Source organism: Grammomys surdaster, unplaced genomic scaffold, assembly GCF_004785775.1.
Source record: "Grammomys surdaster isolate TR1022 unplaced genomic scaffold, NIH_TR_1.0 125934, whole genome shotgun sequence".
Classification (NCBI taxonomy): Eukaryota; Metazoa; Chordata; class Mammalia; order Rodentia; family Muridae; genus Grammomys; species Grammomys surdaster.
Genome location: NW_021620757.1, coordinates 1455529 through 1479502, shown reverse-complemented (window position 1 = coordinate 1479502; position 23974 = coordinate 1455529). Strand labels below are relative to the sequence as shown.

The 23974-nt window shown below is 43.8% G+C and overlaps 1 protein-coding gene across 1 annotated transcript in view; it reads right to left on the bottom strand.

Moving 5' to 3' along the window:
- Vwa8 (von Willebrand factor A domain containing 8) overlaps positions 1–23974 on the bottom strand; it is a 315245-nt gene that overhangs the window by 35287 nt on the left and 255984 nt on the right. The window contains exon 38 of the mRNA XM_028752706.1: positions 184–292. Within this exon, the coding sequence (XP_028608539.1) occupies positions 184–292 (109 nt within the window). The remainder of the gene's footprint in view (positions 1–183; positions 293–23974) is intronic.

Here is a 23974-nt window from a genome sequence, read left to right as displayed (position 1 = left end):
GTGGGGTTCCCAGTGCCTGGTGTTCTGCATGCCTTGATGCTGTGCAGGGGCAGAGGGAGAGAGCACATCTGCAGAGTGACAGAGGCTGAGGACAACCAGCACTGAGACTATCTCAGGGCTGGAATGCTGGCCTTTACATTTAAGAAAATTTGCCAAGAACAGGAGAACTGACATGCTACCAACCTGTTCCACCAGCCCAGGTACTGCCGCCCACATGGGGCATGTTGTCTGGGTCCTCCTTGCCATGTTTAGGGTCACTCAAGTCTTCATTACTGTCTCTTTCAATTGTTATCTGAAAAGAAGAGTTGAAACACGATCAGTCTCCTGTGAGTACCAGGTGCTGTGTGATGGATAAAACTGTTTCTCCAAGTCCTGAGGGATGGTACCCTCAGCTCATAAGAAGCTGGGTCTGGAAAGAAACTTTATCACATTCAACATCCATTTGGTTGGGAAGGAAAATTAATTTTTTAAAAAGAAAAGAGCGGGGCCGAGCTGTGTTCAGCTTTAGAGTTCTGTTGCAGAAGTGCTCTGAGCGCTCTCCTCCATCCCTTCAACCACTCCGTCTCCACTGCCACTGAAGTTGCACCCTCACCGATGGCCTCTCCTGGCCTCTCACAGTGCCAAGCCACAGCTGCCTCCCAGGACTCCTATACCTACAAAACTAGTACCACCTGGGAGACTTGTACATATGCCCAAGTCCAGTTTGCTGGTATGAAACGCAGCCAGCCGTACCCTCTCCTCCTCTCTGGCCCACAGCTTCTGTGTGCTGACACTGGGGACACATTCTCAGGAGGCTTCACCTCCCTGAATCCAAGCCCAGTTCTCAGTCCCAGTGACTAGCATCAACCATCCCAGTGAAGTAAAGGTTTTGTGTCAGTGTACAGGTCTCTTACTGATCACAGCTGATTCTTCAGTACCAGCTGACCAGACCCCACAGACTCAATTCAAAGTCCACCGCATGAATGGACTGGTAAGAGTCTTTGGGATCCACAAGTTTCCCTCAGAAATCCACAAGCAAGGCCTTCATCGCCCACAAGGTTCAGCATTCTTTTTCAAGTTCTGATACCAGCTTATTAAGCTCTTCACTCAGTGGCTATTCATTCCACAATCCTGTCCAAGCCAGCACTGTCAGGTCTGTCACAGCAGCACCCAAAACAGTGCTGCTGATTTCTGCTCTAGTTAGGTTTCTGGTGCTGTGACAAAGGCCATGTGGGGAGGAAAGCCTTATTTTCAGGTCGCAGTCCATCATTGAAAGAATCCAAAGCAGGAACCTGGAGATAGGAACTGAGGGTTGCTCTTATTGGCTTGTTTCCCCCAGGACTTACTGGCTCAGCCTGCTTTCTCATACCATCCAGGACCTCAGAGGATTGGCACTACCTCCAGAGGACAAGGCCCTTCCACATCAATCATGAATTAAGAAATTGCTCATCAGACTTGCCTACAAGCCAATCTGAGAGGCATTTTCTCATTTAATGTTCCTCTCTCCAGATAATGCTAGCTTGTGTCAAGTTGACAAAACAAAGGCACAACACAGAACACACACAACCAGGAGAAGGGAGACTGAAGGACTGGGAAGACATTTTACATCAATACCTTTGTCTCCTTCCTTCCTCTGACACCCACCCTCAACACACACATGTACACACACGTGTGCTAGTTCTAACACTAGTCCAAGCAAGCACAGGTCTAGTAGAAGAACTTTTTGGACACTGGTTTTCACCTTGGACTGTGTGCATGTCCTTTCTGGTCTGTTGTTTATTTTACATAAAGAACTTTGAAAGATGCAAGAGAAACAAATCCCCATGTGACAAGTAGCTTCACTAGAGTTCACATTAGTTCTCTCCTGTAGACTGCGCACAGTCCAGTCAGTCTGCTAGGAGACTTTTGAGAATTAAGTACTAAAAAGATGTCAAGGCAAAAGAAGAGCCCTCTCTAATAACCTCTTCGGGAACCCTGGGTCATATCTTTGAAATTCCAAGGACACTTATAATGACTATCAGAGAGGTAGAAAACAGGCTAATTGCTTTGGCCAGAGAGGAGCAAGTTTTGTCAGGCTGTCTGCAGGGAAGTGCCTTTGCTCACACTGACACAGACAACCCTCATACCAACCCCAAAGGAGACATTTCAAAATAGACTAATTCTTGACAGAAATGTCGCGAAAATCCTGATTTATTTCGCAGAAACACATACTGTGAAATTCCAGGAATATTTAATTAGGAGCATGGCATCTGGGGAGTTTATCTAATTTTGAACCATCTGGCTAGTAGTCTCACTCACAGGAACATATTTCTGTAGGTGGAGAAGGGCAGCCGCCTGCTCTGGCAGACGGAGGCATGCTAAGGGGCACTGCCATTCAGAAAGCAGAGGAGCTCCTGCCTTCTTTCTTGAATGTGCTGAGGTGTGGCTGGAATGCATGTTCTCGAGCACTAGGCTCATCTACCAAAAAGCTCAACAGAGTCATTCTCATGGGTAAAATAGACACTGCTGAGTTCATACAGGGGGATGAACGTGTTCCCCGAGTCAGAAAACAGTCCCTCATAATTTTTGGCATAACTTGACACATGTGCTAAACCCCTTGACATATTCCTCACAGCAGATGTACTTTAATTCCTATTAGGGAAGTGTGATATAATCCTAAGAACCATTATCCTCCTACACATGAACTAAACGGAAGAAAACATGGATCTTGTAAACTGCAACTCATAAAATGTTCCAGAGTGAAGTAATGAGAAGACAGACCTGAGAAGGAACATGACTCACCAAAGCCCTATAATTCTGGGAAAGGCCCATATATTTTAGGCTCCTCCTTGAGTTTATAATTAAAAAAAAAAAAAGAAAACCTAAACTAAAATTCAGTAAGTTGGTATAAATGGCCAGATTATAATTCTGGGAGGAAGGTTAACTCTTGGAGGTCTGATTGGACCACATAGTTGATTGTTGCTGTCCACGGCGGGACTGGGAGTGGCATGACAGACTCTTCTAGGTCCCTGCCCAATGTTCACTCCCTCTTGTTCCCCTTGACAGAAGCCAGATGAATTATGGGTGGTGGAACTAAGCATGGTCTTTCCATTTGGCCTTACCATCAACTGGTCTAGAGATGTGACCTGAGATGTCAGAGAGAGTGTCAGGAGGCCACCGAGAAAGAGTTTCCTCGGTGGAGGAGCTTTCCACGACTTGGGATGCATTATCCTCACCAACCCTCAGCACACACGTATGCACAAAGCAACACATACACACATGTGTACATATACACATGTACACACACACACTTCCTGCCAGGCCCACTTGAAGACATGGCAAAGCACCACAGCTGCTGCCTGTGAACTACACTACATTAGAGATCCACAGCAGAGAGGAGACCACGCCACTCACGCCGTTATTTAGCTGCTGACCCGGTTACTGCTGTGATCATCTACGAGGAAATGAGTGTTGCTCTAGTTGAAGCCACACTACAGCGGGTTTTCTGCTACTTGAAATCAAGCATAGGCAACAATTTGACTGGTATAAAGGACGAGTGGGGGACAGTAGTGAGAGGCTAAGGCCTGGACTGAGAATGCCTTACTTCTGATGAGAAGACAGGCCTTGAACTTTCTGACATGACCATTTCCACATGGGGCAGAGGATATACCTCAGTGGTGAAGTGCCTGCTGGTATTCATGAGACCCTAGGCTCAATCCGCACTCTGCCACCAATCAACAAAATAATCCATAATGAAACCCGTACACTTGGTTGCCTGCTATTTATTTATTAGCAGGCAGCTGATTTAACCATACTGATTCCTGAGCATGTTGGTAGTGAATCTGCTGCTTACTGGGACAGTAAGTGCTTAAAGCAGAGTTGCTTATCTTCTGGTGGGATGCAGTGGAGGGGAACAGAAGAGTGCAGGATACTTCAGGCTGTGAGGAGGTAGGTACAACACACATCCCCCTGAAGTGTGGCATCGACACAGCCCGTTCTCACCCATAGGCCGAATGTTCTTTCATAGATCCTGATGGAATGAAAGCCATGTGAGCATGCCCCTAGGAATGATGGCCTTTCATGATAAGAAGTTGACCATGGTCAGTTGATACATAAACTGCTCCTTTACAACGATAATGCTTGATTCAAATGCCCCTGTCGTCTCACAGTAGCTTCCCTGTGTCCCAACTTCCATCCCTGGCAAAGCTGGCCAGTTTGCAATTCATCTTCAGTCCTTGCTACATCTGTTTCACACATGCAGTGACCTTCTGCCCTCCAATCTCTCAGCCTTCCTAAAAGCCTTCCTCTCAGCTTTTCCTCACTAGTAACCACGGCTTTCACTGCTGGTGTAGCATGCTTGCCCAGCCTGCTGGGGGCCCTAGGTCCAGTTCCCAACGCTACCACTGTATGGCCTTCCAACAAGTCCATGCGACATCGGTGCAGCAATCCTAGTTACTCCAATTGCCTGCTGTTTTCCAACACCACAGGCACTTGTTTCAATTACTGCTATTACTAATTGATAATTCAGGTCTTTTTTTCCTTCTTCTTCCTTTCATAGAAGGTCCTGGAATCAAAAAGCAAGCAGAAATACAGGAGGGGGATGGTGTGTGTGTGTGCGCAGGAGATTGACATGCTGGCCTGTGATGTTATGGATGAGAAGCAGTAGCTGGACCCTCTTCTGTCCTGCAGAGCCCTATATCCTGGTGTGAAAGAATTCTGTTCTTTTCCTGTGAGTTTTCAAATGACTCTCGGGCACTTTCCTCCTGACTCTGGGCTGGACCCTTTGTTCATCTCCCCAAACCCACTCCACAGCTTAGCCTCATCTTTCTCTTTCCTGCTAAGCACCCCTAGAGGCTTTGCACATTATCATTTGGGGTCCAAGTGATGTACTTGGTACATATTTTAAAATGTTTGAAATATTACAGTTCTAATCACCCTTTCTCCATCGAAATGTTTAGAATATACCTTATGTTATTCAGTATTTCAGTTTACAGAATCTTTCTCTCTTGACCTCTATGCCAGGAGCCATTTCTATACAACAACAACAACAATAACCCTATCCAAATGAAAATGAGCAATATTTTACAGATCTCACAGACTTGAACTAAAAGGAGAGAAGAGATGCCACCTTGCTAATGTGTTACTGTATCTTTTATTTCCTGACAGCAGGAATCACACTGGCCTTGTGTATAATAGGTATGTAATGAACGAGCATCAGAACTGCTCAGAGACAGAATTGTAAGCGCTAACTTTCTGGATATAGTTTCAAATCAAGCTCTATTTCATGTGAATAGATGAAGGGCCCTGTCCAGTCCTGTGTGCCAGCCCACAGTTGGCACAAAGAAAGGCCAATGGACAGCAGGTCATCTTTTAATAGGCAGAGAACACTCTTGTCTATCGGCTCTCAGTGGTGCTTAGGTTCAGGTCCTGTGCATCCCCAGCTGGACTCTCATCCCTCTGGCCCACCTTCCAACTAGACATCTGAGAGGCTTCCAGGCTCAGCCCGAGTCCATGGAGATGGTCTCCACTTGCTACCAGGCCCAGACAAATGATCTGACTGGCTGCTAAAAATAAGACAGGGTTGCACAACCCGCTGCCCAAAGTCACTTCTCACTCTTCTTTGTGTACCTTGCTTGTTCTCTTTCTAAGTTCAAACAGGAATAACAAATGGAGATTTTCAGAAACTATGAAAATAAAGAATGAGAAATGATAGGGTCAAGGTGATTTTTGTGGGCTTTACTTAAAAAATGAACCTTTGAGGGGAACCAAATGTTTTTGTCATTGAGTGCAGGTGAGTGACTCTCCCCAAAACAAAACAAAAGCAAAAACAAAAACAAAACAAAAACAAACAAAAAAATCCCACAAGCTCTAATGCCTCACAAATAATTGGCACAGCTACACTTTCCTGGCAGAGAAATGGTTCCCTCCTGGTACCACTCCACAGAAGGACAGTCAGGATTCTAAACAGCCATGAAAACAACATGTTAGCTAAATTCCGAGAAAGGAGGGGTGGGGCAAAAGGTTGGGTCTTTATATATTCCAACTTTTCTATTTTTGCCTGGTCATTTTAAGAGGCTTCGAAAAGGTGATATTCAACACTGCTGACCTCCTTCAACACTGACACCTCAAATATGGTCAAGACTGTGTCAGTGTTTCTGGTCTGCAGTATGTAACAGGTCCCTGGCAGTAGATGCTTAATGCCCTGCAGGGTTGCTGAAGCTAAGCGGTGTCCTGTGGCAATTCCTGGCCAGGTGACTACAGTTTATGATCTGGTTTTGTGCTTTCTCTAGAACAGGAGGCAACATATAAAGCAGTTTTGTGAGGTGCTGAGGCAGCCAGGAAAGAGAAGGGTGAGTGGAAAAGTCATTCTTACCACCACAAGCAAAAGGTGGTTGTGCTCTGACCTAGTGTCTACATAGCTTGGAAGCAGCCACCATAACTATGTGCACAATGCATTTAGCATGGGGAAACTCTTTTCTGAAAACAGGGACACTAAACAGACCAGGCAGCTCACTGATGCAGTGTCCCTGTGGGAGGCATTTCTAGTGACAAACCTAGCAACCGACTGTTTTTTTCCTTTCTACTGAAGACAGCACTTTCCACATCTCCGAGTTCTGCTGCTAACCATCATTTCTTCCAGGTACACCATGATGCTTTACCATCTCAGGATGTGAAATGTTTACAAAACCCCTCCCTAGTCTGCTTACCCCTACTTCCTCCCAGGTACCCCTAGGTACTAGAGTCCTTAGAAAACCACATAACAACACCCAGAGATAACACTCTCCCTCTTCCCCACAGGCACAGCACGGTGACTTGTACACTCTCTCATAGCCACTGTGGGTCAGAAAATAACATCACAGCATGAAGAGCAGCACAGGAGCAGGCAGCCTATGCAGCTCAGGGGTAGAAAGTGTTTGCAACCAATATGGTGCTCAAGGCTCACGGGATGAGGGAGTCTTCCACACTCCTTCACTGGCTCGAAGCTGCACCCAGGACATGTACAAAGTCACAGATTAAATAGCTGCCATGGACATCTTTATTACAGCATACTTCCACAAGTGTTTACTACATAGATCCACGCACATTTTTGTATGCGTTCATGTGCACATAGGTACCATCTACCTTGTTTTTTTGAAAGAGGGTCTATCCTTGTCTTGGACCTTATTGACTAGGCTAGGCTGTCTATAAGTCCCAGTTATCCACCTGTCTCTGCCTCCCCAGTGCTGGGATTGTGAGTACACACCATACACACCGCCACCTGTGTTCTTTTCTGACTTGGGTTCTGAGAATCAAGCACTTTACCAATAGCACCTACTCTGTATACTTTTACAACTATTTATTTCATGTATGTGAGTATTTTCCATTCATGTATGCATGTGCACCATTTATGTGCCTTGTGACTGTGGAGTCAGAAGGAGTCAGGCCTGCTGAAAGTGAAGTTATGAATGAGTAGCCATCAGGTGGGTGCTAGGAAACAAATCTGGTTCTTGGTAAGAGAAACAAGTGTTCTTAACTCCACCTCCCAGCATAGGCATTGCTAAAAGAAACCATTTGTTGATAGAATAGCACTCCCACCAGTCAGTGCTATGGGACATAAAGGAAGATATGACTTGCATCCTACCCTTGTCTGGATTCTGGGAGAGTACTTGGAAGCCAGGACTGGCTTGTGTTCTGCCCAGCACCAGCAGCAGCAGCAGCAGCAGCAGCAGCGCTCGGTTCTCTGCAGCTCAGACAATGACTATGGGAGAGGCCCTGCCATCAGAGCCATGTCAAGGCTATAGAGTGGTGAGTGGTGGGGACTCTTTAGTAGGGAAAGAACATTATTAGACTTAATGAAATATACTTTAATTTTTGTTTGAAGGCTCCTTACCATGGGAACAAGTTCAGAATTCTAAGCATCAGCAAGTAGAGCTTTCCAGTTACGCTCAGAGCACTGTTAAGATGTCAGGTATCATTGGTATAGGCTTCCCGTGATCAGAAACACTCAATCAGTACAATGCCCATAGCTAACCAAGGGCTCACATAAACACACAGGTGAGTGAGCTATCCTCTCTTTCACACAGTTCTAAGGTATCTTAAAGACTCTAAGTCTGTCTACTTCCCACTTATACCTCAGACTGCCCTTTTCCTAGGAAGACTGGAGCCCGTCCACCCTGCTCTCCCTCCTGTGTGCCTCTCTTCTTCCTTTAAAACACTCGCTTGGCCCCTCTGTGCCACCTCCAGGTTCCTTCACCAGCACTGGGCTTAGGAGGTTCCGGGCTTCAGGCAGCACAGCCTTTGGGAAGTGGCACTGGGAAGGTCTGGGCCAAGGGCTCCATGGCATGGATCACACTAAAGGGACAGAACACTTAGTCCATGGTCATGGGGCTAGACAGGGTAAGTAGGTTGGCACAGACTTCTCCTCTGCATCCTTCAAGGGTCTGTCTTGTCCTGTAACTCTTTATGACACTTAGGGATATCTTCCTGTCTGTCTCCTGTGGGCACTGTGGTACCCCAGGAATGAATAGTTCATCTTATCAGGGCTGTGTTGTCCCATGAGGCAGCTTAGCAGAAACATACCCTATACTCCACTTGCCTTATTTTGACATGATTTACTGCCATTTTCCTAGGTGAGACATAGAGAATTAGGGTAGGCAACTGTAGGCACAAATGCCAGACGAGGAAGGTGGTTGAGAGGTTCCAATAGTGTTGAAAGGAAGGGCTCACAGCAGATGACAGAAGGCTAAAGGTGAAACCCAAACTTGAGCCTCATGGCTCCTAATTTGCTGTGTTATTCTAGACTCACTTTGCCTTTCTGGGCCTGATGTTCTCCTTTTCCAAACAGAACCCCAGTCTGTGTTCTTTCTGGCTGCAGACTCTTCACAGTGGTCCTCACCTCCAGACTTACCTCCAGACACTTTGGTCCTACTTCAGTCCCCAGGCTCTATTTAAACAAAACAAAGTTGAGTTTACAGACCAGTGTGGGACTGTTACTTAAACACACAGCTTCTCTCCAGACAGGCTCGCTTGGGTTTACAGTTTTTTTCAGTAGTAGCTTGATGTCCTGGCAGAGAGGGCTTTACTAGGAGTTAGAAAACTGCCTTTCCATCCTGTTTCTGGCACTGACTGGAGAACCGGTTTTGGCCGAAGCCTTCCCTTCGTTTTCTTGGAGTAGAAAGTGGGGAGGCTGGCCGCCAGCATGTGAGTCAGGTCAGCTCTGCTGAGTGGAGTTGTTTCCCATGGTTATTACAGGGTGAGGCGTGTGCAAGGGTCTACCCTCAACATTAGGAAAGTTACCAGGCAATGTGTGGATCATGCAGGAGGTACAAGCCAAATGGTGAACTTCTATGGACGAAGTCAGGAAAAACCATGACTGTATATCAACATACATTCGAGAGATTTAGGGAAAGAGAATTCAGTGTCAGAAGACAGGTGCTTTCTCCTGGGCTCTGCATTACGACGGGCCCCGTAGACTTCAGTGTAAAACTATGTAACTTAGTTATGCTCAGAAAAAGATTTATGTTCCCCTTTCTTCCTTGCCAGCAAGCATAGTAGATCTGGCCTGAACCACAGGCTGTGCTCCTAGGTTCCTGAACGGTGCCTGGAACCATAGATAGAACCACACACACAACTCAGATGAAGCTGATACTTTGGGCATAGTAAAAGGTAGACAATAACAATCAATAATAAAGAGATAAATTGGAACAACATCAAGTGGCCAGAACCATTTTTTCTTGCACTTTAGGGACATTATTAAGTAAAATAAAGGTTCCCTGAACACAAGCATTGTATACCACAGCCGTCCTCCTGACAGGCAAGATGACAAAGTGACCTATGGGTAGCTCAGCCGTATGTCCCAGTTGGGGAGGGAGCACAGTGGGACAGTACAAGCACTCATGATGCTACCCAGGGCAGAGCAAAATCTTAAAACATATGAAGCACTTATGCCTAGAATCTTTCACTAGCTGTTTTTGGATCACAGAAAGTTCCAGGAAATGAAGCCATGGTTAGGAACTGAGACCATCACTACAATTTTTTTACTATGTATTGGCTATGAGTCAGACATAGGACCTTAAGGATGTACAGCCTAAAGAGACCTGGTTCTGTGGAGTTTCCACCAGGAGCAGGAGGGACCTGTACTCAGTAACCAGTGCGGAGAGTGGGGAGGAGTGCCAGGCCAGGGGCAGCAGGATATACAACAGTAGGTGGAGCCAACTGGCAAGAGGTCAGGACTAGAAGAGGCAATACAGAAGGCGATTTTGAATGAAGAGAGCCAGGAGTAGGCAGACACTGAGCTAAAGACAGGCTTGCAGTTGACTGCATACATGAGAGCCTCTGTCTGGGTTCATACAGGCCTGCTGTAGCACCCCGACCTGCACACTGGAAACTCAGAGAGGTTCATGAAGAGGAGATGCCTCATCCTAAATCCACCCACTGGACCAAACAACTCAACTCAGTCCTTGCATGCAAATACAATTTGTGTAACTTAGCTACAGTTACTTCACAGTTGCTGAGAAGCATCTGCACGTCAGCAGCCTTGGCATCCGGGTGACCCTAAGTTCAATACTGGTCTGCTACACACACTCTAGGAAACCTTACATAACATTTAAATTCTTGGAACCTATTATTTTTTTCAATCTTACCCCTTGACCATTGCATAACACTTAAAAAAAAAAACATTTTCAGAGTGAAACCCTTTTCTATGTGAGGGTGATTCATCACATGTAAAGCGCCATCCAAATATAAGATACATTAACAATATGAAAGAAGACAGGGGAGAAAGAGAAATCATTTGAGTTTTTTTAGAGTGCTCATTTTGGTAGATTCCCACAATTTGTATGACTATTTTATTTTATTTGTGCATGTATTTTTGAACAGCCTGAAAATATGAGAATGAATAAGTTACCTGGAAAGAGTGTAGGAGTGTGGCCCAGGTGGATGTGTAGCATGAAGGAGCCCAGAAAGAAGTGGACAAGATAAGCAGAGGAGAGGCGGGTGATAGAGAGCCCTGAGTGTGGGACTGGGTGCGGCACAGGGCCAGAGAAGTAAAACCACAGGGCCTACTGAATCCAGCATGCTCACAGAGGACAGGATGAAGTCAGCAGGGGAGGAAAGTGGATGGGGGTCTGGGAGTAGAGCCAAGGCAGGCAGATAAGGACTTAGTTTTTAATAAGGCCAGGACATCAGGTCCCCTGGAACTGGAGTTACTGACTCATGGATATGAGCTGCCATGTGGGTGCTAGGAACTGAAGGCCAGCCAGTGTTCTTCATCACCGAGCCGTCTCCCCAGCCTCATTAGTAAGCATTCTTAGCCAGCCCTGCAAATAATGATTTTAAGAGGTTTTGCAGGAGCAGGCAAGGAACTATGTCATGTGTGTGTGTGTGTGTGGAGGGGGGCTTCGGGTCTTAGAGACAGACATTACAGAACTCCTTAGAGAGATTGGGCTTAAAAGACACTTTCAATCTCAAAAGAATTTCTGAAGATCTACGTATGTTCCTTTAACCAGAGGTTTTGTAAGACCATGGCTGTCTGTTTAGAGGTAAAGATAGTTTGCTGGGTGTGAGAGGGATCAGGTAAGGTCAGGGCAGCAAAGTCTGCATTCTGGATGAATTCTAACTATGTGGATGAATTCTAAGTAAGCCACCATGTGACTGGCCTTCCCAAAGGTAAGCCTGTTTCCCTCCCACACAGCACCTGCTTTTGCTTCTCTGTAGTCACCTACCACCTTGTCCTCACTGCCCTTTGGTGACAAGAGTCCCATCCATCCAGGTGCTTTATCCATTGCAAACCTGTCCCTGCTTGTGTGTGTGTGCAGAGTTGAGACCATACCCACGGCCCACATCCGAGTTGTACTTTGTTGTAGCCTTTCATGGAACACAACCTTTAGAATGATTGTTTAAAGGACAGAAGCTTTCCAGATCCTAAGTTTGCTGGCAAACTGTGAGGTATCTCCTTGAGAACAAAGACTCTCAGATCCTGACAAATGGGTGGGCCACCTCTGGAGTGCTGGGCTCTTGTGTAGACTGTATGCACAGCCATTCTGTTTTAGGGAGCCCAGCTAAGAAAATTCAAGGAAAAGGAACAACACCCCTCCCATGCTCCTATTCTTCTTAGATAACAAAAGACAGATAATTATCTGACGCATTTCTCAATATGAACAAAATAAAGAAGTGACCTTTCTGCCAGCACCTATTCACTGCAGTGATCCCAGCCGCAGCCAGGATGGGCAGGCTTAGGGACTGCTCAGGAAGCAGGAGCCCAGCTGTAGCTCCCCAGCCTGTCACAAACGCTGTAAATTTTAACAGGCAGCCAGACCTGGATGGTTCACAGTCACTCCTAGGGAGTGATAAATGCTCCTGCTGGTAGACTTATATAAACTGAGACACAATGATTTTTTTTTTTTAAAAAAGGATATTCCCTGTGCTCAGTAAACCTGAATGTTGTGAGCCTGAAGGATGGCTAGCCTAAGAAGGAAAATAAATCAATCTGGCAAGAAAAAGCAATCATTTGGAGTGTTGGTAGATTAACGTAAATGTACAGGGTACTGGATTCAGTGATTTAAAATTCATATGCTTGCTAGTTGAAAATCCCCAGTTCTAGCTTTATGCCGTTTATAAAACACACTGTGGGGGTAAGAAAGGGAATTGGTGGTATGAGTGTGATCTAAGTATAGTAGATGCCTTATGAAATACCGACAATAGCAAAGAAAAGCCACTCAACACAGTGGACTATCCCAACAAGTGAAAACTTACAGGAGGTTTTGAGAAGTAACATTTTGAGCTTGAATCAAAATACCAAAATCCTGATTGCTTTATTTTACTTAAAAAGCAGATACAATCAAAAGGACAATGAGCCTGAACCAGGGAAGAAACCGAGGAATCGTGTGAGGACTCCACCCACTCTGTCCAGACCCCTGCCACAGTCTGCTAACAGAGGCTGCTTCCCTTCCCAGTGGCCTGGCTCTGTTCCTCTACCACCGACAGGCACCTGCCTGCACAGAGCACAGGGAGCGATACTGCTGTTTATGACAAAATACAGGTGGAACACATGGTTAGGGCATTTTAAGGGTGGTGGTGGTGGTGGTGGTGGTGGTGGTGGTGGAAGATGTACAATGAATACCTGAAGTAAGAACAGGAGTTTTTATACAGGAAAGCAAAGTTTAAAGAAAAAAGTTTTCACCCTTCACCCTACCACAGGTGTCCAGGTGCCTGTAGAGGCCAGAAGTGGGTGCTACATCCTTTGAGCTGGAATTACAAGTTGTTGTGAGTCACCTGACATAGGTGCTAGGAATTGAACTCAAGTCCTCTGGAAGAGTAGCAAGCACTGTTAACAACTGAGCATCTCTCTAGCCCCTGCACATCTTAAAAATTAATGTTACTGCAATGTCTGCCTACTGGAGAGGGGCCAGAGTTGCTGTCTGATGGACTGTTACTCGCAATCACCACTCAATCCTATGTCCTGTGTGCCTGGGCAATCCCAGTTAGCACCAGCTGTTTGAGGATTATTATTACTATTATTAGGTGAGGAATGGCTGAAGAGGTAATATCTGATACCACTGGCAGGGCAGATCTCCCTGTTCCTATCACTAAAAGTCCAGTTAAGTGATTAAAAATACTGCCTTTAGTCTTAACATAACTGCATGCTAACTATCATGGCTGGACATTACACAGCTTAGCCCTTTAGTAGCGTGCACTGTGCTATTTGAGTACTAAATTAAACCTTGTTTCTTGGGACTAATCAAGATGGCAACACTGTGTGAAGAAGTGAGAGGCTAGGAGTTAGACAGACTCCTGGGAAGGCAGACACAAAGGGGAGAGTCCAAGGCTAGGTAATAGGTAGTAAAGATGGTGAATTTCCAAGATGGCTGCTTCTTCAGTCTCCTGACTTGAAATAAAACCTGGGATCTTAAAACAAGGGCCTCGTAGGCTTTTTGTCTCCCACCAGTAGGCTACCTGGTGATGGACTGGCTGGACAAGTTCAAGGCTGGATCAGAACATGTAACAAAACAGTTGGGGGCCAATCAGTTATCCTATCATTCTTCAAACTAACCAGCCCTGAACTCAGGGTGGAAAACTCTGCAGAGACGTAAAAACTCCAGCTCTCAAGAAGAGACTGGGCTTTTTGGCTTCTGCTTTACAGAGGGTATTTGTCTCTGTGTGTCTGATACATGTGTGTTTCCTTGCCCCCAATAAACACACTTTTTTTTTTCACCTACTGATTTTGTATGCTGCTGTTGGCAATGCTTGAAGTTTCTCCACTGCTGTAGGTTATGCTTGAGATGTTACACTTGAGATAGGTGACACATGTGTTATCTATCCTACGTGGAGGTCCTTTTCCTCATTTCATACAGTGCTCATGCGTGCTGGAAGAAGCTCTGGGGCTGGCACGCCCACAGGATGCATTCATTATAAGTAAAATTTTGGCAAATGTAACTCTAAAGAACCAATTATCTAGAAATGAATAAATCTACACATGCCTTTCTCCTTACTGCAAGCAAAACCCAACATCCTTTTGTAAGTGTACACAGATAGACCTCATCAAAAGTTGAAGAGTGTGTGTTACTATGTGCTATATTAAAGCAAGATTTTTCCAAAGCCTTGGGCGAATCCTCGGAAAGTTTTGAAGAGGCTTTCCTCTAATCTTTATGTGAAACCTAAGAAAACACAGAATGAAGGGGAACAGCTTGCCTGTTCTGAGTTTTCTAGAATCATCAAATGTATTTTCTGTCCAGTTCTCTAACAGCAACATATATTGCTGGTATTAAAAAAAGAACTCTTCAACATGGTTGGAAGTATAGACATTGTAACTTGTCTGCCCGGATTTAAACCCTGGTTCTTGACACATAGCCAGGTAAAGCACCTCATCTATAAGACAGACAAAGGCGCCCGTCTCATCCACAGCGTCACTGTAGGAAATTACACAGAATCACTTGGAATAATCCTTGGCCACACCAAGGCTTATCTAGACTAGCCATTATTATTCTGTTATTTCTGAAAGTAGAAAATATGGCATAGTGTAAATCATCCGAGTTTTAGTAGACATGTGTTAGATATATATCATGGTAATATTAGTACTGGGAAAAATAAGTCAGGACTTTATTCAAGAAGGTTTTGTGAAATCTGGGTTGTATAAAATTCCGCATTCTGTCCAAATCATTTAATGCTCGCGACCTCCTTTGGGAAGTTCAGTGCTGCTGCAGATATTATAAACAGCACGCTGAGCCTTCCTTCCTTGGGCAGTTGGGCCATACTGCAACACACCCCTCTTGTGGCTTTGCAGCTGGACTGAGAGTTTCCTCACTTTAGAACTCCTGAAAATATGTTTGCTTTCAGTGTCTAAAGACATAGCATGAGGGGGACTTGAGATACTTCCAGTGGTGAACAGTCCACATGACTGCTCCAAGCAAGACTTGAGAGAGAAAGATATCTTACAAAAAATGAGAAGAAATATGTTCAAGGGCCAGGGGAAAGGCCGCTTCCGAGCTCCCCCGGCAAATTCCAAATTCAAGTTTGTACTTCAAGTCTTCGGCTTGTTTGCTTGTCAACTTCAACATATTTTAAGTCAGATAACACCAAATGTGAAATTTCTTATTTATTTCATGTTTCTTGGCATGTATGTAAAAGAAAGGAAACATGCTTCACAAAACATAGAGAAGAGAACGTATACTGCTTTCCCTCTCATAAAAGCTTTTAGGAGAAGTTTCTTGTATTTCATTTGTTGAGTTGGAAACGAGAATGAAGCTGGCTGCTAAGGAACGTGCAGTCACTCGTTAGCTCAGTCAGCCCCAGGCCTGCTGCTGAGCGCCACTCAGAGGCCTGGGCTGTGCACAGCCCAGCACCCCCAGGTCAGTCTGTACGCCTTACACAGACCACTGCTAATAGTCATGGTTCTCCATACTGTGCAATTTCCACTTCGAAGGGCAGGAAAGTAAAACTCAGGAGAAGGAAACAACTTATTCATTGACACACAAACTGTTAATGCTAAGCCCAAAGGCCAAAGGCCAGATTGAGCAGATCCATTATACTGGCTTTTAATAAAGAACTTGTTCTTAAAAGTTCCAGAATTCTACATTTTCCTTTTTAACTCATGTGTCAGACAGATGTACAGGAATCCATGTACATCAGTAAGGAGGCATTTGCAAAGGTACCTTCCAGAAAGTCCAGTAACAGGTGCTGTATGTACACTGACAGTCGTGAGCTGGGTATGTTATCTAATCCCTCAGAGGTGGTATTTCCTCATATGTAAATGTAACCACTAGCCAGCATCGCAACGGTGTTGTTACAAGGAGGAGCGATGCTGGCAGGGACAGGTTTCTTGCTTCCTCTCACCTGGGCTTCCTGACAATGACAACAGGGCACATGGTCTTCTCAGTTACAGAAGAAAATAGTCCCACAGAAATACCTCCAAGCAGATGGGTGGCTGACTGACACTCTGCTTGTGACAAAACCTGGGACCTAAATGCAGATGGGAAGCTTTTATGATACTTTAAAAAATGTAAGTCATCCTTTTGGGTAACTGGAGAAAGGTTTGAATAAATGATACCTAACCCACTTTTGCACATTCAGTCAGGCAAGCACACACATACCATTCAAATACCTATCTACAGACCATACGCTTCTCTTAAATACACCAGGATATGTGCATGGAAAGGATCCCTTTTTTAAAAGAGAAGTTTTAAGAATCCAAAAACTGTTATTTGAAACTGCCACCCCGAAGACCTCCCCTCAGTAGAAGTTGAGTGGGTATAAAGTCATTATGGGGAATCATGATGGCATTGAACACGTGAGAACAAGCTGGCAATTAGGTAATAAATAAGTATTTATCAAAGACTTCAGGCTCAGCCAGCAAAGCTAAGCTCATTCTGAAACCCTGGGAAGATGCTGTCTTCGAGTCCCGCACAATTAGCTGTAAGGGCTCTCCCAGCACCTCAGGAACAGGCCTCTGAACCAGACAGCAGCCAGCTTTCCTGAGCCTGATTGCTACTAATTAGGATGATAAAAATAGATCCCCTTTTTTAGTGTTTGAAAAAAAAACAATCTAAAGAATTTTTGGAAGCTTGAGCTTATGATATTTATCTGGTTCAGGTTTTAAAAATATTTCTTTTTTTTTTTAATTTTTTTCTATCAACAACTAAGCTTTCTGAAATAGCTCTTCCCTTGACATTACTGAGGAGATGGTCTTTATTTCCCCAGAAAAGTAAACAAGGGAATAAAAACAAGGTGACTCAAGGGATGAGGAAGTGTGTTTCTGGGGAGAACAAAAGAGCCTTTCACAGTGGGTCAGAGACTGGGCTGTAGGCTTTCCTGAATGTAAACACTGTTCAAATGGCAAAAGGAATTCCATCTATGCCTATAAAAGGTCTCGAACAATAGCTCTTGCTGGAAGCTACATTTAGCACACTGTAAAACAACCTTTTCCTCAAATACTCGGCCCACAGACCTGCAAAGTTTAATCATCCCAGGAGGTGAGCAGTCCTCCTTCACTTGCAGAGCAGCAACCACAGGCTGTGGATGAGAGGAGATCGCCAGGACAGACAGACAGCAAAGGACAGCCTTCAGGAGTAAGGGATGCTGACACACGGTTTGCAACAGCAGCCGGATGCTTTGCGCTCTGTTGGAGTTTAAGGCCCACAGAGCAGATGGCTCACAAGGTTAGGGTCACAGAAGGAGAGTGTTAGCATTTTAAACCAAAAGGAACAGCAGTTAAATGAAAGATTCCCCATTTTTATACATCTCTTCATTGCAGTAAGTTAAAATGGGCACAAATTTTAATATTTAATGGAGCTATGCCAATGAACAAAGTTACATCATTATTATAGAAACGCAAAAGTCTTTCCTTATCCATCTCAGATTTTGCAGACATCTTACTATGACTGTGTCAGCTCAAGTCTTACACAGCCAACCCTAGGGAAATTCTCTACAGAGAGTTTAACAACCTTGTCTGTTACCATTTTGCCTAGGCTCCGCCCCACAGTTACCTGGCAACAGCCAGGTGTGCCAGACTCACTATAAAAGGGGCTGCTTGCCCCTCCTCTGCTCTCTTGCTCTTGCCTTCCTGCTCCCCTTCCTCCTCTCTCTCCATATGCTCATGGCTGTCCTCCTCCTCTTCTTCTTCTCTCTCTCTTCTTCCCTCCATCCCTTTATCTCTCCCTCCCTCCCTCCCTTTCTCTGTCTCTACTACCCTCTCAAACTCCCCTCCCCATGCCCTGAATAAACTCTATTCTATACTATATTGCTGTGTGGCTGCTCCCTCAGGGGAGGGGATGCCTCAGCATGGGTCCGGGGAGGTACCCCCTTAACCCCACACTTTACCACACATCTACCAAGCATATTTCTTCTCTCTTTATCTTTTTATAAACACAACAGTGTCAGAGATTGTTTAGATTTTATGTGAAGTTTTCTATTTTCAAATAATGAATATCAAATTCTACAGGCCCCTGTTATTTGAGATGGATATGTGTTGTGTTGGGGTTGGGGACAACAAGAGGAGGCAGGGTCAGGGTTTCTGTGTCTCTGAGGTCAGCTTCTGTGGCATTCTCTTTTGTGCCTCTCTGCCTAGGTGTGAACAGGGCCAGTTTTTCTCAGATCACAAAGGACACTGGAAGCACTCTATGATTTATGAGGTTCCTAAAACTGGTAACAACCAAATATCGACATTATCAATTCAGTAAAATATTTTCTCTGCATATTTCAAGTCTTACCACTTTCATTTCATTCAAAGAACACTGAGGCTAGTACAGGCAGCTGCTATGAGCACACAGTGAGATCAGGGAGGTCAAGATTCACTCTGTTCTGCCCAATTTTGGAGCTGGGTCCTTTAAGAATTATGGCTGCCTCTATCTCAAGATACTCATAGTAATAAACAGGTGTGACATAAAATGAGCCATTGGTTTGCTTTTAGAAGAATAAACCAGACACTGTCATAGCTTTGCTTCCTGTTTGAGAGAAGAGGTGTGGCTATCAGAGTCTGCCTGCCACATCTCCCTTCATCTGGCAGGGAAGATCTGCCAGTCTGACTTGGAAAAAACAAGGACACCCATCGGCCTACACAGTACAAGAAGACAGAATCACTGTGTAGTAACTATGCAGCAGGGCCTGGGTAGTGTCTACCTGGTGTCTGACTTACCGCCATAAGGAGGACTCAAGCACACTTTCTCCTGCTCTGCCTTTCCTGTGCTCCCACCGGAGGTGGTGGTCAGGGTGGGTCTTAAAGGGACACAGGAACATCTACTTTGCCCTCTCAGGTCAAGGTCCTTCCAACCCCTGCTCAGTTTCTACTACTGTTGCACTAAGAGGACCTGAGGTCTGGTCCATTTACTAATACTTACTTTCAAGTAGATTAGTATTTTGAGTGGCACTGATCAATAATCTTTTTTTAACAGTTTACTTGAATTGAGAAGGTGTCAATGATGGATAAGATCTAGGCTGTAGCCTACACCATCTGATATTCTTAACATCTCAAATTGCCTCCAACAATCTAAGAGACTGGACTAGTAACTGGAAAGCCTTTTTCAAGGGGCCAGGGAGATGGTTCAGAGAGAAAAGGTGCCTGCAGCCAAGCCTAACAACCTGCATCTGAGCCCCAGGACACACGTGGTGGAAGGAGAGAACCAACTCCCCAAGCTGTCCTCTAACCTGCACTTACACACACACACACACACACACACACACACACACACATTTTTAAAAAGCCTATTCCTTAAAGAAAACTCAAGACCAGATACTATAACCTCCAAGTTGTATCAAACATTTAAGGAATTGAGAACAATTCTTCATAAGCTCTTCTAAAGAGCAGAAAGAGAGGCCATTTGTCAACTGACTCTATGAGGCCAATACGACTGATGCCAAAACCCAGAAAAAGATGTTACACTAAATAAATTCTATAGACCAACATCCAGTGCAGGCATGACATCTTTCAACAAAGTGATATGAAACTGAACCCATTACAGTAAAAACATGTTTATGTATTGTAACTAAGTGGGCTTTAAGCTGGGAATGCAAGATTGAACTTATGCATAAAATATATTACTATAATTCACAATTAATAGAATAAAGAGTAAAGATACATGATTATCTTAACAGATACATAAATAGCATTTGAGAAATTCATGACAAAATGTTCAACAAATGAAAAAATGGAAGAGCCGGGCAGTGGTGGCGCACGCCTTTAATCCCAGCACTTGGGAGGCAGAGGCAGGTGGATTTCTGAGTTCGAGGCCAGCCTGGTCTACAGAGTGAGTTCCAGGACAGTCAGGACTACACAGAGAGACCCTGTCTCGAAAAAACCAAAAAAAAAAAAAAAAGAAAAAATGGAAGAGAATTCAACAACCCAATGAAAGTCATGTATGAAAACTGCAAAGATAACATGACAGCTGTCATATTAAAGAGTAAGGGCTGTTCCCCTGTTGATAAAGAACAAGATGAGGATATTTCCACCATGCCCACTCAACACTACTAGAGAATCTTGCCAGGACTAGGAAGGAACATAAAATAAAAGATGTTCAGATGGGAAAGAAAGAAGTACATAACAGACTTGTATAAATAGAATATCCTCACCATGTGTGATGCTTAATCTCAGTACTCAGGAAGCAGAGACAGGAGACTGTTCTGAGTTCCAGGCCAGCACTACAGAGTGAGACTGTGTTTCAAAATAATTAGCCAATCAACCAACTGATCAATTAACCAGCCAACCAACTAACCACAAATAAATAAATAAATAAATAAATGAGAAAATTCCAAGGGTTCTACTAAAACTATTGAACAGTTATTGGAACAGCAATGGTACAGAACAGAAGATCAGTAACTAAATAACTTCCATATGCTGGTAATGAACATTCAAAGATAAAATTTAAAAAAATATTCCCAATGGCATTAAAAAAGATAAAACAATGTAAACCCTATACTCTGAAAGCTATAAAACATTCTAGGAAGGAATGTAAGGACCCCAATAAATAGAAGAATATGCAGATTCGTGGCCTCGATAAATAGAATATGCATGCTCATGACCTACCCAGAGTTAAAGTTGTTAAGGTAGCAACATTCTCCACATTCGCCTAAAGACTTCATGTCATCTTTATTAATATCCTGCCTGGCTTCCTGGTAAAAGCCAATAATTCAGTTCTAAAATGTGTATGTAAATAAATGCAAGGGAACCAAGACAGCCTACCTGTTGAAGACCCATGCTCTCTCATTTAAAAACTCACTAAAAAGTAACCATAATCAAGACAGTGTAGTATTGATATTAATGGAATAAAACGGAGAGCCCCTTGACTTCATGGTCAGATGGCTTTGTACATATACCAAGACAATTCAATTGTTTTTACAGTGTTCAAAATCAAACAAACAAACAAACAAACAAACAAACAAACAAAAATGGTGCTATGACAAGTGGATCTCCATAGACAAAGAATTAACTTGGGATCCCTACCTTATAACATACAAAAAAAAAAAAAAAAAAAAAAAACAAACTCAAATGGGTCAAAGGCTTAGACTAAGTCCTAAATCTATACAACTCCTAGAAGAAACATAGAGATAGATATTTGTGATTTTGAATGAGGCAATGACTTTTTAGATATGACACCCAAAGTATAAGTAATTGTGCTAGATAAATTTATGTCAATTTGACACAAACTATAGTCATCTGAGAAAATGCCTCCATAAAACTGGGCTGTTGGCAAGCCTGTAGAACATTTTCTTAATTAGTGATTGATGGGGGAGGGCCCAGCCCATTGTGGGTGGTGTCACCCCTGGGCTGGTGGTCCTGGGTTCTATAAGAAAGGAGACCGAGCAAGCCATGATTAGCAAGCCATGGTGAGGAAGACAGTAAGCAGCACCTTTCTATGGTCGCTGCATCAGCTTCTGCCTTCAGGTTCCTGCCTTGTTGGAGTCCCTGTTCTGACTTCCTTCAGTGAGGAACAGTGATGAAATGTGAACCAAATAAACCCTTTCCTCCCCAACTTGCTTTTTGGTCATTTTTTTGTTGCAGCAATAGAAATCCTAACTGAGACAGTAACCAAAGGAAAACCGGGTAACACTTGGTGTATGCAATTAGAAATGTTTATGCTTCAATGAGTACCACTAGGAAGGTGAAAATACAACCCACAGAAACAGAACATGTATTTGCAAACCATAGCCAGATAGGAGCTTTTATATAAAGAATTTCGATAATAGAACAGCAAAAAGACAACCCAAATGAAAAATGGGCAAAGGATTTGAATAGCTATTTCCCCAAAGATACACAGACAGCCAAGAGACACGTGATGACCAGATAGATGTGCAACATTGTTAGCTACTGGGAAGGATGAAAAGACAGACAGTAACAGTCACTACCAAAAACACAAAGAAACAGGAACCTGCATGCACCACAGTGGGAATATAAAATAACACAGCTGTTTTGAAAGACAAAACTCTCTTCCTTCGAGAGTTATTCATGGAATTTTCTCATGACCCAGCTACTCCACTCCCAGGTGCATATGCAATAATAACCAAAAGCCTATGTCCATACAAAAGCACGCATACAAATGTTCATAGCCAAGGTGTACTTCTGCAATGGACAGAGATCAAAGAAACTGAAGTTCTGAAGTATAGTATAGCATAGGTGTACCTTAAAATATTATAACTGAATAAAGCTTGGCAAGCCCCTCCAAGGCAGAAAGTGGGCTAAAGGCTGCCTGTGATGCTGCCAACATGAAATCATAGCATACAATTTCTGATCAAGAATGGCATGTCTATGCTACTAGTTACAATGACTGAATCAAGCAGTTCAGTGGATCAGACTAAAGGAGAATATTTCTAGACTTTGCAAATTCCCCTTTTCAGTCAAGGATCAGATATTCTACCACTCACAGTAAACTTTTCTCTATGTACTTGGAAACCTTAGCATCCCTGATATGTAGATCCTAACCTGAACTTTTTGGAGAACTGAATTACTGCTATGAGTAGAGCATTCCATACCAGAATCAAGTGACGGGCACGGCCAGTATGCTAAAAATATTGTATAAAGATGCCTTCAGGAATTGAATATCATGTTTAGATTTGAGTACCATCCCAAAGAAATTTCATCATCTACACAAATGTTCCAAAAGTCTAAAAGTACCTGAAATTTGCAACACTTTCTGTCCAAAGCATTCAGAAGAAAAACTCAATGTGTACAATAAATGCAAAGGAATAGATAGCCTTCTGCTTACCGTAGGTTACTGTGATGGTTAGTTTCATGTCAATTTGGCTCAAGCTAGAGTCAGTCATCTCAGAGGAGAGAGCCTCTATGAGAAAATGTCTCTATAAGATCTGGCTATAGGGCATTTTCTTAAGTAGTGATCAATGGAGGAGGGTCCAGCCCATTGCGGATGGTACCATCCCTGGGCTGGTGTTCTTGTGATCTATATGAAAGCAGGCTGAGCAAGCCATGGGGAGCAAGCCAGTAAGCAGCACCTCATCAGCTCCTACCTCTAGGGTACTGCTCAGTTTGAGTTCCTGGGCTGATTTCCTTTCATGAAGAATAGCGATGAGGATATGCAAGCCAAATAAACCCTTTCCTCCTCAAGTTTCTTTTGGTCATGGTGTCTGACCACAGCGGTAGTAACCCTTAGACAGTTAATAACCTGAACTGCCTGAAGAGGTAATTATATCACCTGTGTTTCTTGTGGGATAATGTCATTTTGTGTATTTCTTGGTGAATATTTTGAATAGCGATCTATGAGCAGTCTTTTATGAGAAGCGATGGGTAAGGTGACATGAACCGAAAGATGGGACACAGAAGTGGGTTCTATTGAAGCCCCAGGTACAGAGAAATGTCCTCAAGCCCACAATCCAGGGAGGATATCCTTGCCCCTAAACTGTGAGCATGTATACTTGAGTACTCATTTCACCTCTTTGGACTTAATTTCTTTTTCTATAAAATCTATAGAAAAATTATAAAAAGTATGTTATAATCTAATCAGAGCTACACAAAGAAACCCTGTCTTAGAAAAAAACCAAACACCAAGAAAGAAAGAGAGAGAGAGAGAGAGAGAGAGAGAGAGAGAGAGAGAGAGAGAGA